The sequence below is a fragment of the Chiloscyllium plagiosum genome, chromosome 23 (genome assembly GCF_004010195.1).
Source record: "Chiloscyllium plagiosum isolate BGI_BamShark_2017 chromosome 23, ASM401019v2, whole genome shotgun sequence".
NCBI classification, from domain to species: domain Eukaryota; kingdom Metazoa; phylum Chordata; class Chondrichthyes; order Orectolobiformes; family Hemiscylliidae; genus Chiloscyllium; species Chiloscyllium plagiosum.
The window spans coordinates 44,773,726-44,789,348 of NC_057732.1; the positions used below are offsets into that span (position 1 = coordinate 44,773,726).

At 41.1% G+C, this 15,623-nt stretch overlaps 1 protein-coding gene across 1 annotated transcript in view; it reads left to right on the forward strand.

Moving 5' to 3' along the window:
- LOC122561837 (rab GDP dissociation inhibitor beta) overlaps positions 1 to 15,623 on the forward strand; it is a 41,528-nt gene that overhangs the window by 12,022 nt on the left and 13,883 nt on the right. The window contains exon 2 of the mRNA XM_043714064.1: positions 10,922 to 11,029. Coding sequence (XP_043569999.1) covers positions 10,922 to 11,029 — 108 coding nt within the window. The remainder of the gene's footprint in view (positions 1 to 10,921; positions 11,030 to 15,623) is intronic.

Consider the following 15,623-nt stretch of genomic DNA (forward strand, 5'->3'; position numbering starts at 1 on the left):
GGCCAATATTTCCTTAAAGGGAAGGACCTGGAAGACTGTGCTTCATACAGGCCCATCTCGCTCTTAAATGTGGTCTTTAAGGTCCTCTCTAAGGCTCTTGCATTAAGGCTGTGAGACTGTGTTACCCTCTATTATTAAAGAGGATCAGACGGGCTTCATAAAGGGTCACAGGTCCTCCATAACATTAGGAGGCTGCTTAACGTAATCCAAGTATGCCAACAGCAATTAGTACAGGGATTGGTGATTTCTTTAGATGCAGAGAAGGCATTTGACTGAGTTGCGTGGCCGTACACTTTCTATATCTAGACCGGTTTGGTCTAGGCGAAGTTTTCATAAGATGGGTAAAGGTTCTCTACAGTGTACCCCTCGATGCGGTCATTACCAACTGGGTACAATCCAGCAATTTTAATATTTCTAGGGGCAGCTGGTAGGGCTGTCTCCTTTCACCATTACTTTTTACGTTGGTGATTGAACCGTTGGCAGAGGCCATTCGTAGGGATCTCCATATATCAGCTCCAGAAGTGGGGTCAAAATTACATAAGATCTCGCTGTATGCAGATGTTCTAACTTTCTTGACAAATCCAGCAGTCTCAGTGCCTGATAAAATGCATTCACGCATTTGGAGCTTTTTCAGGGTATAAGATTAATTTTGCTAAATCAGGCTATGCCTATGGGTGGTCTTACGAAAGAGTTGGCTCTTGAGTGACTAGATTCCCATTTAGGTGGTCACAGGGGTTTTGTGTATTTTAGGCATATTCATTATTCCAGTTCTGGATTGGCTGTTCAAAGCCAGTTTTTACTCCATTATTTGAAAAAAAATTAAACAAGATCTCCAAAGATGGGAGGCACTTCCAGCCTCATGGTTGGGTCGGATAGCGCTTATTAAGATGAATATTCTCCCTAGTTTGCTATACCCTATATGGATGCTCCCCCTGATTTTTCAATAAATAAACACTCAGGAGACTGAACAGTTGGTTCAGCTCTTTATCTGGCACCGTAAACGGCCCCTCATTAAATTAGCCAAATTGCAGTTGCCTCACAGATTTGGGGGGGGGGGGGGGTGGGAAGTAGACCTTCTGAACATTAAAAATTACCAATTAAGCTCGTTTTTGATCTCCGTAAATGATTGGATTTGTGGAGACCCTCTTTCAATATGGCTAGATATCGAAGTCTCCCAGGCAAGGTGCCCCCTTACCAGTTTGCTGTTTTTGGACAAGGTGAGGACAGTTAAGGAATATTGCCATAACCCAATAGTCATCAATACTGTTAAAGCATGGAGGGCAATTCGGCAGAGGGAAGGTAATAATATTGGCAAAACATCTTTGTTTACACCTTTAGTGGGTATGCCGAGTTTTCAACCAGGTATGATAGATTCAGGATTTAAACGTTGGGCAGCTAGGGATATATCTTGCATGGGTGGTTTATTTGAGGGAGATGTAATGATGTCCTTCGATCAGTTAGTACGGAAGTACGAGTTGCCTAATAGAGACCTCGTTCGTTTTTTTTTCAAGTTAGGGATTTTATTCAAAAAAGGACCCCACTTTTGACCCCTACAAATCTGACAGAGGGGTAATAAGGGCTAAGAGTACACGGTCAGTACTCTACCAATTGGGGGGGTGCCACCTCAGGGTCTGATCGACTCTGCAAGATGTGGGAAAGAGAGCGTGTTGAAGTTTCTTCAGAGGTATGGGAGGATATTTGGGAGAATGCAAGGAAGATATCAATTTGCAATAGGACCCATGCTTTACCGTTGAAGAATCTCCACAGGGTCCACTTAGCCCCAGACCATTTGTCAAAATTTAAACTAGGGGTATCTTCAGTATGCCCCAAGTGCAAGATCTGTACGGGTACTCTTACCCATTGTCTTTGGTCTTGTGACAGGCTTCAAACACTTTGGAGCACTGTGGTGGGTGCAATGGAGAGGATTTTAGGTGTAGGGGTGGAGGACTCTATTTTGCTCCTTTTGGGCCTACCTATTGTATTTCCTGCAGACTCGCATAAGGCAAAACTTCTCAATATTCTTGCATTCTGTGCAAGGAAGAATATCTTGCTAGGTTGGATATCAGAAAACCCCCCCAGGCCTGTCGGGTTGGCAGAAGATTGTTATGGAGCATATTCCCCTAGATTTTCTCAAATATGGTACACCACAAAACTGAATTTTTACAAGACATGGCAACCCTTTTTGAAATACCTGGGCACAGATTTATCTGCCATACTAACCAGGACTTTTATATAGCCGTAATGTGTGTTTCATGAGTCCAATATCCAGGGAGGAGGAACTGTGATGTATGAGTGTTTTGTTTGGCTGGGCTGAGTTATTACTATTTACTTTGTTAGGTATTTAGTTAGTTAAATAGCTAGTTTAGGTTTTTTAATTTTATACTTTTCTATATTGGTTTATACATTCATATAGGAGGGTGGGTTGGAGAATTGTTTTTTATTATTTGGATTTAGTTTTGTACTATTTTTGTACTGTTTTGAATTGCATTGTTTTGTATTTGTAACATTTAAAAATTTATTTTTTCTTAAAAATATTTTATAAAAAAAGACAAATTGCCTTGAATGTTATCTGAAATTTGATTTGCTAGATTTTCAAAAGTGACAGGTTTTTCTGACCTGAATGCAAATTTTTAAAGGAGCGAGAGTTTTAGTTAGAAAATAACTAAAGCCAATTCTGATAAGACCCAACTGGATTTGGCAGAATTTGTTTTTGTGGTTATGTTCAGAAGTAGGTTAAGCTTAGTTGCTGCTTGTTCATGATTTGAAAAATGAATGTGGAAGTATGTGCTGAAGGTAACATTTTTTATCTTTTTTATAGTTTGATTCATTCTTTATTTCCTAAGTGCATATATTAGAAATGAAGTATGGTTATCATGTGTCACTTATAGAATGCACAATTGCTTGCATACTTTATCAGTCGTAGTTAGCTATTAAAGGGTAATTGTCAGTATTTGGCAAACCGTTCTATTCATTGCACACGACAGGATTTCTTTCTCACTAAGAATTTGGTTAGCTTGTAATGTATGTTAGAGGAATGCATAAATTGACATCTGTACAGAGAAATTCTTTTAAAAGCCTTTGCAGCTAGCTGCAGATCTATGCAATCTGCATAAGTGGTATCCTTGATAAGATTGACTGACTGTAGACCTGCAATCGATTATTCCATTTAGCCAGTTGCTGAGAAGTATGCTTTTAGAGTCAGTCATAGAGATGTGCAGCGTGGAAACAGACCCTTTGGTCCAACCTGTCCATGCCGACCAGATATCCCAACCCAATCTAGTCCCACCTGCCAATCTAATCCCTCCCAACCCTTCCTATTCATATACCCATCCAAATGCCTCTTGAATGTTGCAATTGTACCAGCCTCCTCCACATCCTCTGGCAGCTCATTCCATATACGTACTACCCTCTGTGGAAAAAGTTGCCCGTTAGATCTCTTTTATAACTTCCCCTCTCCCCCTAAACCTATGCCCTCTAGTTCTGGACTCCCCGACCCCAGGGAAAAGACTCTGTCTATTTATCCAATCCATTCCCCCTCCATGATTTTGTAAACCTCTAAGGTCACCCCTCAGCCTCCGACCCTCCAAGGAAAACAGCCCCAGCCTGTTCAGCCTCTCCCTGGAGCTCAGATCCTCCAACCCTGGCAACATCCTTAAATCTTTTTTGAACCCTTTCAAGTTTCACAACATCCTTCCCATAGGAAGGAGACTGGAATTGCATGCAATATTCCAACAGTAGCCTAACCAATGTCCTATACAGCTGCAACATGACCTCCCAACTCCTGTACTCAATACTCTGACCAATAAAGGAAAGCATACCAAACACCACCTTCACTATCCTATCTACCTGCAATTCTACTTTCAAGAAGCCATGAGCCTGCACTCCAAGGTCTTTGTTCAGCAACATTCCCAAGGACCTTACCATTAAGTGTATAAGTCCTGCTAAGATTTGCTTTCTCTAAATGCAGCACCTCGCATTTATCTGAATTGAACTCCATCTGCCACTTCTCAGTCCATTGGCCCATCTGGTCCAGATCCTGTTGTAATCTGAGGTTGCGCAAGCCTGGTAATGTTGATGAGCTATGAGGAATCACTTTTTGTTTAGTGTGTTGCACTGTTTATTCTGGAATCTGAGCTAATATGGTGGAATGGCCTTAAAATATTTTCTAGTATGCATTCAAATATGGAACAGGAAAAATTGTCTTTATAGAAAGTCAGGTTTTTAAGGATATTTGGAGACCAAGAAAAGGGAGGAATGTAGAATTCTGAAGAGTCTTGAATGCTCACTCCTGCATACCTTTTCTGGCTTTGCCTCTTTTTTTTTGTATATTAGAGCACTGGAAACTATGTACCTTCAATGTAATGGAGTGAAAATGGGCATCAGTGAGAACCGCTGTTGAAGGCAGTTCATTTTTGAGTCTGAGCTCCTTCTGAAAATTACAGTGGGGTGTCAGTACAGTAGAATTGTTTTTGCAATGAAGATGCAGTGAATGAGGAATAAATGCATAATACAAATTGGTAGGCTTCATTTGAATGGCTAGTGTTCAAATTAGGGAGGGGGTCAGTGGAGGGGAAATGTCATTTGATCTTTTTTAAAGAAAGCTTTCAGATTCAAATTTCAGTTACAATGCAAATAGTTTGACAGGTTTAAAATTTTGATGATTTTGAATAAAATTTTCTGATCCTGCATTTACTAGTGACCTACATTGTGAATTCTCTTAAGGCCTTCCTAGAAGCTAGCTATGTAATGCAGTTTTGCATTAAGTGCAAATTGTTTCACAGTTGTTTCTGTGACTATTTAGAAATGACTTCTATGTCCCTAGTTCACTAGGCTAATTGCATTCTTTGACTTGCAGCATTATGGGTATTTCCAAAATACAACATGTCTCTATGGTTATCGTAAGACCATAAGATATTGCAGCATAATTGGGCTATTCAGTCCATAGAATCTGCCCTGCCATTTAATCATGGCTAATATCTTTCTCGACTCCCACTCTCCTGTGTTCTCCCCGTAACTCTCTTGATCCCATCTTTAATCAAGAATAACTGTCTTAAATGCATTGCAGCAGAGGGCAGTGAAGGCCAAGTCATTTGAGTTCTAGAGATTAACCACTATGGCTGAAGAAATTCCTCCTCATTTGAATTTTAAAGGGTCTTCGAGTCCTTGTTTTCACTCAGGAGAGACACCTCCATGTCCGCTCTACCTGTGCCCCTCTGTATTCTAAGTTTCAATGAGATCCTCCTCATCCATCTAGCGCTCCAACACACCACATCCTTTCTTGGAGATGGGGCCCAAACACTACTCAAATTTCCAAAATCTGGTCTGACCAGATCATATACAGCTTCAGCTGTATACCTCTGTGCACGTATTCTAGCCTTGAAATAAAGGCTGACATTGCATTTGTCAACTAAACCTGCTTCTTAACCTGAGCAGAATCCTAAACTAATTCCCTTTAATGCTTCAGATTTCCAAAGTCTTTCCCCATTCAAAACTTTTTAGGGTGAATTTATCCTATCGTGGTCACTGTCCCAAAGGGCTTTCTTCACCTTAAACTTTCTAATCCAGTCTGCCTCACTGCACATCTTCAAATCCAGGATTGTCTGTACTGGGCTAGGTTGTACTGCAAACTGCTTCAAAACAAAATCTTAGACCATCCAAGAATTCTTTTACTTGGGATCTGCTACCAACCTGATTTTGAACCTGCCCATATATTGAGGTCACCCATGATTATTGTAAATGTCCCTTTGTTTCATGCCCCTTTTTTTTTTTACTCTTGATTTTTCCTTCCTACATCCCTGACTACTGCTAGGAGGCCTATACAAAATTGTCTTTTTGTTTCACTTTGCCATTCCTCAACTCTGATTCTACACCTTTGTGCTATCAATTTTAATTTCATTCTTTAATAAGACAACCCACTCAGCAAGATGGCAGCAATTCTGTAGAACTGCCAACAGTCAAGGCATATTGGTGATTTTTTTTTTGCCATCCCTGGCCAACAAATGTGGAGGAGGTATTAGTTTAAAACCTTTTCAGAACACACTTATTAATATTTGGGAGTGGGAGGGGTGCCAAAAGGAAAGAGAAACAGCAGCAGGGAGGATACTCCCCGCAGCACTGGGCACACCAGAGGCCACAGCAGCAGTCTGTCCCGAAACCCCAGAAAACCTGACCAATTCTCAGTAATTGGTGACGATGGCGAGACTTGGCTTGAAGGTTGGGGCTGTAATTGAGATCCGTGCCCACTGCATCCATGCTGCAGAATCATGAACGGGAGCTTCAGGAGCAGATAGAGGTGGAAGGTCGAACCACTGTCTCGGAAGCACTGATTTGAGTCCTCATCCAGTTGAATCCAGATAGTGGAGCCGGAGGTGCAGGCCTTACAAGACCAGGTTGACTACTTCTGATTGAGGTCAGGGGATGAATCTTTAGATTGTCTAGCTCTGGGAGGGTGAAAAAAGGTGGGCAGCCAGTCAGCTGCTTAGAAAACTGGCTGCTGTGGTTCCTGGGCCTTCAAATAGTCCACCTGGCTGCAGATTGAAGGGGCCTATCTGATCGCAGTGCACAGGTCTGTGCTGGTACAGTGCCCCTGCCTGGTCTTGGTGTGTTTCTAAGGACAAACAAAAAGTGATTTGAAGCCTCCAAATCCACTGGGAAATTACCCATAGGCACTGATGCACATGGGGTCAAACATTTTTGGCAGGATTTCTCTGCAGCTTTAATTCGAGGCAGGTCATCCTTCGAAGAGGAGGCTGAGGAACCTGAGCATCCGGTACTCCGAGGTACCCTGCAGTGCTCCGTATCAGCCACGAGGACTCAGTTTATACTTTTGACTCTGTGGATAAAGCCAAAAACGTTGTAGACCCTTTTCGGGGTGGGGGGAAAGAGTCTCCCATTCAAGGTTTTATAGTTGTCTGTCTTTGTAGCTTTTTTTTGGTAGCAATAGTTGTTTGTATTATGATTTAGTAGTTTTGCATACGTAATTCTGTGAGTATTTACTTCTGCTTGGTGCATTGTAACCAGGGTTCTCCCTCCAGGGGTTGAAGCATGTCTGAAAGGAGATATGGTTGTCTTGTTAAATGGTGCACCTGGAACATCAAGGGAAGTCATTTGTCTGTTAAAAGGAAAAAAAGTACTTTCTAGCCTTAAGAGGGAAAGGGTTAATGTTGCTCTGTTTCAGGAAACCCATCTTTGAGAACACCTGAAACTACAACAGGGGGTTATGACTAGGTATTCTTTTCATCCTTTACTACTAAAAGTAGGGGAAGGCAGTACTTATTGAGAAAAATCTTCCGTTCACATTATTAGAGCAGGTGAAGGATGAGTACGGGTGGTTTGTGACACTTAAAGTGCTGATACATGGGAGGAATATGGCATTTAAAATGTCTACTGTCCTCTGACGCATTATTGGTTAGTGCCTTCTCTAAGTTGAGCGCTTTCAGAACACTGCACATTATGGGGGGGAATTTTAATTGCCTTCTGGATCTGACATTGGATAGATCCAGGCCCCCAACTATTCCTTCACTGGCTAAGCAGGTGGCTGGCTTGTGAGAAGTTGGGGCTGGTGGATATTTTGGAGATGTCCTCGCCCTACTGGTGGGGACTTGCCTTTTTTTTTCAAACCTGTGTAAATGTCACGTGAGGACTGATCTTTGTTTGGCTCCTCTACCTTTTTGTGGGTTTAATTATGGGTTGTAAAATTGGGAACATGGCTATCTCTGATCACATAACAGTATATTTGGAGGTTAAGGCCAAGAGTGAGGGGCTAGGTTTGCAGCACTGGCGTCTGGATTCTTTTCTCCTTGAGGATTCCAAATTTGTGAATACTACTTGAATGATTTTCAGGAGTTCTTGACTATCAAATCAGACACTGCCAGTAGTCTATGCTATAGGAGACCACGAAGGCCTTTTGCTAAGGGATTGCTATTTCCTGTTCGGCCAGCTGGAAACGACAAAGGGGGAACAGCAGCGTCTACTTGAGACATGGTTGAAAAGTGCCGAGGGAGCACATTTTGAGTGGCCTTCGGTGGCTAAGCTACAGTGAATCACAGCCCTCCAGGCTGCCTTGAATTCAATACTGACAAAACTTCAAAGAAAGAACTTTTGCTAGGCTTGGGTTTTTGAGTATGGGGATAGGCCAGGAAAGTATTTGGCATATCTGACTAGGAAAAAGTGTGCTCCCCAATCAATTACCGGGGTCCTTTACATATGATGCCAAGAGGATTAATGAGGCTTTTCGGAGTTTTTACTCTGAATTGTATCAGTCTGATGATTGCGAGGACAGGTGGGTTAACTGGAAGCCTTTTAAGAACCTGGGCACCTCGGGGGTAACCTTGGAACAGGCCTCTCTCCTTAATGCCCCCTTGACAGTTCAGGAAATGCAGGAGGCAGCTAGGCAACTTCAGAGTGGGAAAGCATCTGGCCCTGATGGTGTCCTGCGTTAGTTTTTTTTAATAAGGAGTCAGGACTAATATTGGAGATGTACAGTCACTCATACATGAATGCTCACTACCAGCTTCTGAGAGAAGCTAATATTTTCCTCATTCTTAAGAGGGCCAGCCAGGTTTTATAAGGGGCCCTAAGTCTTTCAATATGGTTAGAAGGTTGCTGAATATGATCCAAGTTTGTCAGCAACGATCAATTTCAAGGGTTGGTGGGTTTTTTTAAGATGCCCAGAAAGCATTTAACTAGGTGGATTGACTGTATCTCTTGTGTCTTAGAGCAGTTTTGGTTGTGTGGGGTCTTTGCTAGGTGGATGCAGGTTTTAATCATTGCCCTCTGGCCACTGTTACCCACAAGGTGAAGTCAGGGAGCTTTAGGATTGGCGGGGGTGATATCAAGGCTGCCCCCTTTCACCATTGTTTACATCGATGATCGAGCCGCCGGCAGAGGCCATTCATCAGAATGTCCACATAACTGCTCCGGAAGTGGGATTGAGCATACACAAGATTACACTTTTATGTGGATGATGTTCTTCTGTTTTTATCGAACCCAATAATCTCTGTACCCCAATCTAATATAATGTATCAATTAATTTGAGGCTATTTAATTATTTTAAGTCCAACTTTGCAAAATCTGAGGCTATGCCTTAGGACAACCTCAAAGTGCCAGAGGTTGAAGGTAGCCCTAGGTTCCCTTTTTAAGTGGTCATGAGTGGGGTTTCAAAATCTGGGCATTTTTATGACCCCAGTGTTTGATCAGTTATTTCAGACTAACTTTGCTCACTTGCTCAGCTATATTAGGCGGGATCTCCAGAGATGTGAGGCTCTTCCAATTTCATGGTTGGGCTGATGAAATTATGTCTTTCAAGCAAGTGAGCCACAAGTATGAGTTGCCCCGCAGAGATCTTTTCCATTTTATTCGGGTCAGATTTCAGAAGGAGACTATGCTTCTCACGAAGTCCAAAAGCCTGATAGAGGTTGCTACATGCTGCAGTCACTCTTTTGGTTAGTGCCCTCTATCGTCTGCTGGGTAGTAGGACCTGGCAGGATGTTAACTGGTCATGAGATGTCTAGGAGCAAGAGCTAGGAGTGGAGATCTCTTCTGAAATGTGGGAGGATATATGGAGAATGTGCGAAAGATCTCCATCTGTAATAAGACGTGCTACGCATTTAAAAGTTCTGCAGTGTTCATCTGGCACCAGACCATCTGGTGAAGTTTTAAAAAAGGGCCAACTTCAATGTGCTCCAAGTGTAAAATGTAGGCACTCTTACCCGTTGTTTCTGGACATGCCACAGACTCTTGGGGGGGGGGAGAGCTCCTGAGTTAATACAGGTATGTATACAATGATACCCATTCTTTTTGTTTGGGAACTTTACATCGAGCATAGCTATTGTGTTGTTAGTCACTAAGTTATTTATTGGTGTCTTGCTCAGTTAGATTTTATTTTGTATTATAGGATAGGTTAGTAGTTAGTAAACAGTAGTATTGTAATTTTTTTCTTTATGATGCTGTTATTTGTTTGTATTTTCAATGTTTATTGCTAATTTATAAAAAGAAAGCAACTCCAATCCCCCCTCCCTTTTCCTTGTTGTCTTCGTAGAATTTGCCTCTTTATAAATATTTAGTTCTCAGCCTGTGCCAGAAGTTGGATTCCTGATCATTTCCATACTCTCTTCTGGAAACTTTAAGCTCCAATGAGCCCCCTCCCACTATTTAGTTTAAAGTCCTATCTGCAGCCTTCGTTATGCAATTTTGTCAGGTCTCTGATCCCATTGTGATTCAGAGAGAGCTCCACCCATTGGAACAGCTTCCTAGTTCCAAGTACTGCTACCAATGTACCATGAGTTTTGAACATGTTTCTCCCACACCAATTCTTGAGCTGTGCTGACTTCATCTTGTTGCTGTGCTGATTTGCTTGTTGTTTGGGTTGTATTTCAGAGGCTTTTTGGTTCTGTTTTTAATTTAGCCTCCAGTTCATAATTCCTAAGCAGAACCTCTCTTCTGTTTCTGTCTATATTGTTGGTACCAGGTGTGGATCTCAACAACTGGATCTTCCCCCTCAAAGTTCCTTTTTAATCCGGATGAGATCCTGAACTGGGCACTGGGCAGGCAACCTAACATTGGGACTCTCTATCCAGTGATGTCATTTTTGTGCTGAACTCTTGATCCTGGACTTCAATTTAAATGTTTTTTTAAAAAACCTTACAAACTAGAGAAATGCACCTCGCTCCCCTTGTGCATCACATCCCACGCTGCCTCCAAATTCTGTAAACTATATACTCATTCAGGCACACTCTCACTGGGTGGGATCTCTCCTCCCTGACTATTTGTAACTTGCTATTGATCCATTCTTAATGGAATGAAATGGACTGCAACAAGCCTTACATTGTGACATTGCTTTCCAGTAAGGAATAATGTGGTTGATTCAATAGCTGTTTCTTATGAATAATCTGGATTCTGACTTTCTTAATTTTTTTTACAGGAATGCATTCTTTCTGGCATAATGTCTGTGAAAGGGAAGAAGGTCCTGCACATGGATCGCAACTCTTACTATGGAGGTGAAAGTGCATCCATAACACCACTGGAGGATGTAAGTAATGAAAACTACTTGCAACTTAACATAATATGCACTGTTACGCCTCTCCATTTTTAGCCTTGATACTTTAATAAAATGTGACTTGAAAGCAATGTTAAGAGCTAGAATATTGATCTGTGCTCATGGACTTGAGCACCAGCTGTTCAGATATATAAAGTCTGAAAGGATTAGACTGGGTGGAATTTTTAAAATGCATTCAGGTTATCAAAACATTCTCCTAGAGATGGGGTAGTGCTAGACATAATCTGAGGGAATGAAGCTGGTCAAGTGGCTGAAGTTTATGCCAGAGGAATTAGATTAGATTCCCTACAGTGTGGAAACGGGCCCTTCAGCCCAACAAGTCCACACCGACCCTCTGAGTAACCTGTGAGGCAGCAGTGCTAACCACTGAGCGTCTGTGCCACCCAGATATCATTTTGGAAATAGTGACCACAACTCAGCCTTTATGGAAGGGGATAAGGATATTTACAGAAATTAAGTATCTAAATTGGATAAGGCAGGTTTCAATGTCATCAGATAGGATCTGACAAACACCGATTAATAGCAGCTGCTGGCAGGCAAGTCTATATTTGGAAGTGTGGGTCTTTTTAAAAGGGTAGTGGGAATTCAACGCCAGTGTCTTTTTCTCTGTGATTCGCAAGGGCAGCAAGTCCAAGAATATTAAAGAGCTTAAAGGAAACAATTGTCAGGTACAGTGCACTTTAAAAACAGGGAGGCACTTCAGAAGTATAAAACATAAGAAATTGCCTGAAAAGAAAATTAAGAGGAGCCATGAAATATCTTTGGTAGATGAGATCAAGGAAAACCCCAAGCCTCTGTATAAATATATTGAATAGGATTACCTGAGGGAGTGGAATATATTAAGAGACAAAAGGGGCAACTTGGTTCAGGTCTTGGTACTTCTCAACTATATTTGCAGAGGAGCAAAGATATTGAGGCATACACAATATAGGAAGCATAAATAAGAGTAGATTGTGAGAACCTTTTTTCTCTGGCAGACACATCTGAGACCTAAGTGCGTAAGTTTGAGGTGAGGAGCAAGTAGTTTGGATGAGATCAGAGGAGATGGGGAAATATTTAACCTAGAGGGTGGTAGAAATATGGGACTGACTGCCTGAAGGGGTGGTGGAGGCAGATACTCTTGTAACAACGATTACATCTGGATGAGTACTTAAAATGCCAGGGCATAGGCTATGGCTAAAGTGCAGGTAAATGGGATTAGTGTAGCTTGGTATTTTGGTCAATATAGACATGATGAGCTGAAGGGCCTGTCCCTATGCTGTGATTGAGTCTAATTAAACCACAGTTTAATTAAGGGATCAAATTTTGTTTTCCAACTTGCTGTGAGGTGAAAGTAAAGAGACTTCAAGGTGACAGTCAAGTTGAGTGAGTTGGCAAATACAGAATAATGCGAATAAGAATCAAAGAACTGTGGATGCTGTAACAAATTGCTGGAAAAGCTCAGTAGTTCTGGCAGCATCTGTGAAGAAAAGGTTAGTTGTGTTGTGAGGAAGGGTCACTGGACCCAAAACGTTAGCTTTGATTTCTGTTCACAAATGCTGCCAGGCCTGCTGAGCTTTACCAGCAACTTCTGTTTTTGTCACAGAATAATGTTGGTAAGTGTGAAGATATCCACTTCAATGGGGGAAAATAACAGAATATAGTGTTTTATTTAAATGGTGATTGGGAAATATTCATGTGCAACCAGACCTCATGTCCTTGTACACCTGCAGAATTGTGCAATTTAGATCTCATTACTCAAGGTGTGTAAATGACCAATTAATTTTTTAAATTAAATTATAAGGAAAGAAAAATAAAATTCACGGCAGTATTTGAATAAATGCCAAGAAGCTAGTGTCAAAAATTCAGGATTCTCAAGGACCTTGAAGACTTGACAGTTGAAATAGCTAATCACCTGTGGCAAGAAACACTTAGACCTCGGAGTCTCAGTCATAAAAAGGCAGTTCAAATAAGTGAAAAGGGTACGTTTTAAAAATTTTTATTGGTACATAATAAACGACTGTTTAATAGCCACAAAAGGTAAAACTTAGATTAGATTCCCTACAGTATGGAAACTGGCCCTTCAGCTCAACAAGTCCACACCGACCTGTCAAAGAGTAACCCGCCCAGACCCATTCCCCTACCCTATATTTAACCTCTGCATCTAACACTACGGGCAATTTAGCATGGTCAATTCACCTGACCTGCACATCTTTGGATTATGGGAGGAAACCCACGCAAACACTGGGGAAATGTGCCAACTCCACTCAGTCGCCCATGGCAGGAATTGAACTCTGTTCCCTGATGCTGAGGCAGCAGTGCTAACCACTGAGCCTCTGTGCTGCCCTCAATCATTGAAAATCCATTGGAAAATCTTGAGCTAGCCAATATAATGGGTAAATAGGTCAGGCATCGTGGGACAGAAATGGGTTGAGTTCGCCATCAATTTATGCTGAACATTGAGACAGGCATTCTAAATAAATTGTTCTGGATTTTGTGTGGCTTTCTTTGTTTGATTATCCAGAAGAGGTTTTAAAGTAGTGTTATAGACAATCTTTGACATTCACTGACGCTTTTTATTGTGAGAATATAGAATGTTTGTTTGGATTATTCTCCCTCAAGTGAATATCTTCAATGGTTGATAATAGTCATCTTTTTGTTATAGTGTAATTTAGAATTGATTCTCTCTAAATATTGAGTTGTGGTCTGTACTAGTAATATATCATCTGTTAATATATTCCACCCTGTGATGATTTTGGCTGGTTTGAAAACTCCTAGGAGTGTCTTCATCAGACTCAGTATTTTAGCTTTCCCAGGTATATAAGTACCTTGGTAAGCAGGGCTGCTGGGGACTAAAGACAGAAGAAACTTTTTAAGTAATGCTTGTCATGAGAGTATGGTCAAGGCTTAGTGGTCTGATCCCTGGGTAGTCGGTTTATTGTATGAGGGGAGTTTGGGTTGAACAGGTCTGTATTTGCTGGAGCCTAAAAGAAAAGGGGATCTTGTTTGAGTGCTAAAAACTCTTGGCTGATATTTGGACCGAGTGAATGCAGAAATGATATCTGGTGGATTATTTAGGATGAAGGTGAGTTTTTTTTTCACTCGAGTGATGAATCTGGAACACTCTAGAAGGCTGTGGAGGCTAAGCTGCTGAGTATATTTGAGAGAAATACATTTCAGGGTGCAAAGGGTTACAGCGAATGGGAGTGCAGTGTTGAGATAGAGGATTAGCTATGATGCTATTAAATGGAGGAGCAGGTGTGATGGGTGTAATGGCCTGTTCTTGCTCCTTTGGTCACAATTGGAAACAGAACTTTGTCCAGATGTAAGTTTCAATATTTGATTGCTTCAATGTTAGATTTTGTTTGCTCTTGATCAGCATGCTCATTGAGACTATCTTGCACTGTCATGCTAGTTTTGGTTGGTTGCTACTCTCCAAGTTTTATATATGCAATGAATTTAGAATTGGGTGTGTTGGAGAAAATGAAGTCATAGGTTGTTAGGAATTTTTTAGTATTTGATCTGTTTACATGGAGTGTGGATGTTTAGCATTTGCCTTAGACTGAAACTGTAACCTCTCTTCCTTCAGGACCAGAAATTGAATTTTGGTCAGTGTTCCCCAAAAGGCAAAATTGGAGTGCATCAGTGTCAAACCTTAAACCTGGATTAGGAGGCGTCTGATGTCTTCCACGTGCTGCTTAGTTTAGCAATGTATTCAGTGTTGCACCATTTAATAAGATGTGGCTTACCTATACCATGTTTCATTCTCATTGTTGGCTTAACTTGGTTGGAATGATTTTTGAGACCAGGAGTTTGTAGATACAGCATGTCTCTGTCCAAATTAGGATAACCCTTCCATGAAGTTCTGAGGAAAAAAGTTGTTCAAAATGTCATTAGAAATATAAGGATTATACTTTGGAGATACATGTGCAAGTGAAACATTCATATTACCAGTAACAGCATAACAGATTGAATGTCTGCAATGACTAAGACAAAGACCATGACATCATTTGCCTCTGCAGCACTGTTTCTGGAATGGATGAAAAGTCTTTTATAAATGGAACTGATGTTTATATGTCCATAATGTTCATCTAAGCTGGGTAGTAATTTTTACACAGCCTGTTAAGGCTAACGTATGCATCAAGGGCTCAATATAATTTAATGTAACATTGGCCAAGTCATTGAGTGAAGTGACACGCCATAAGTTTCTGTCTTCGTCCTTGATTTTAGCAATGAGGTGGAGTATACCCCATTTCCCATACAACAAATAAAAAGATTCCATTCATTTAATGCTATAACCTTGTCACTTTTCACTTCTGACAATGTTTGGCCAACTTCGCAAATTAATGCAGCTGTAATCCAAGGAATCATGAGTTGTAATTATGAAGACCTAGTTCTAGCCCCTGTTTCGTAACATTCCTGAGATTGCCCTCAAAGATGCTGATTATTCTATTTTTGCTATACTAAATCTTTAATGCTGCTATAGACTACAGTCTACTTGAAACCTGGCTTGAATAGAGTCTGATGTCCTGATTTTGCTAACAAAATCAGATGCATGAGAAAATTGTGAAGTGCCCATATACTTTAT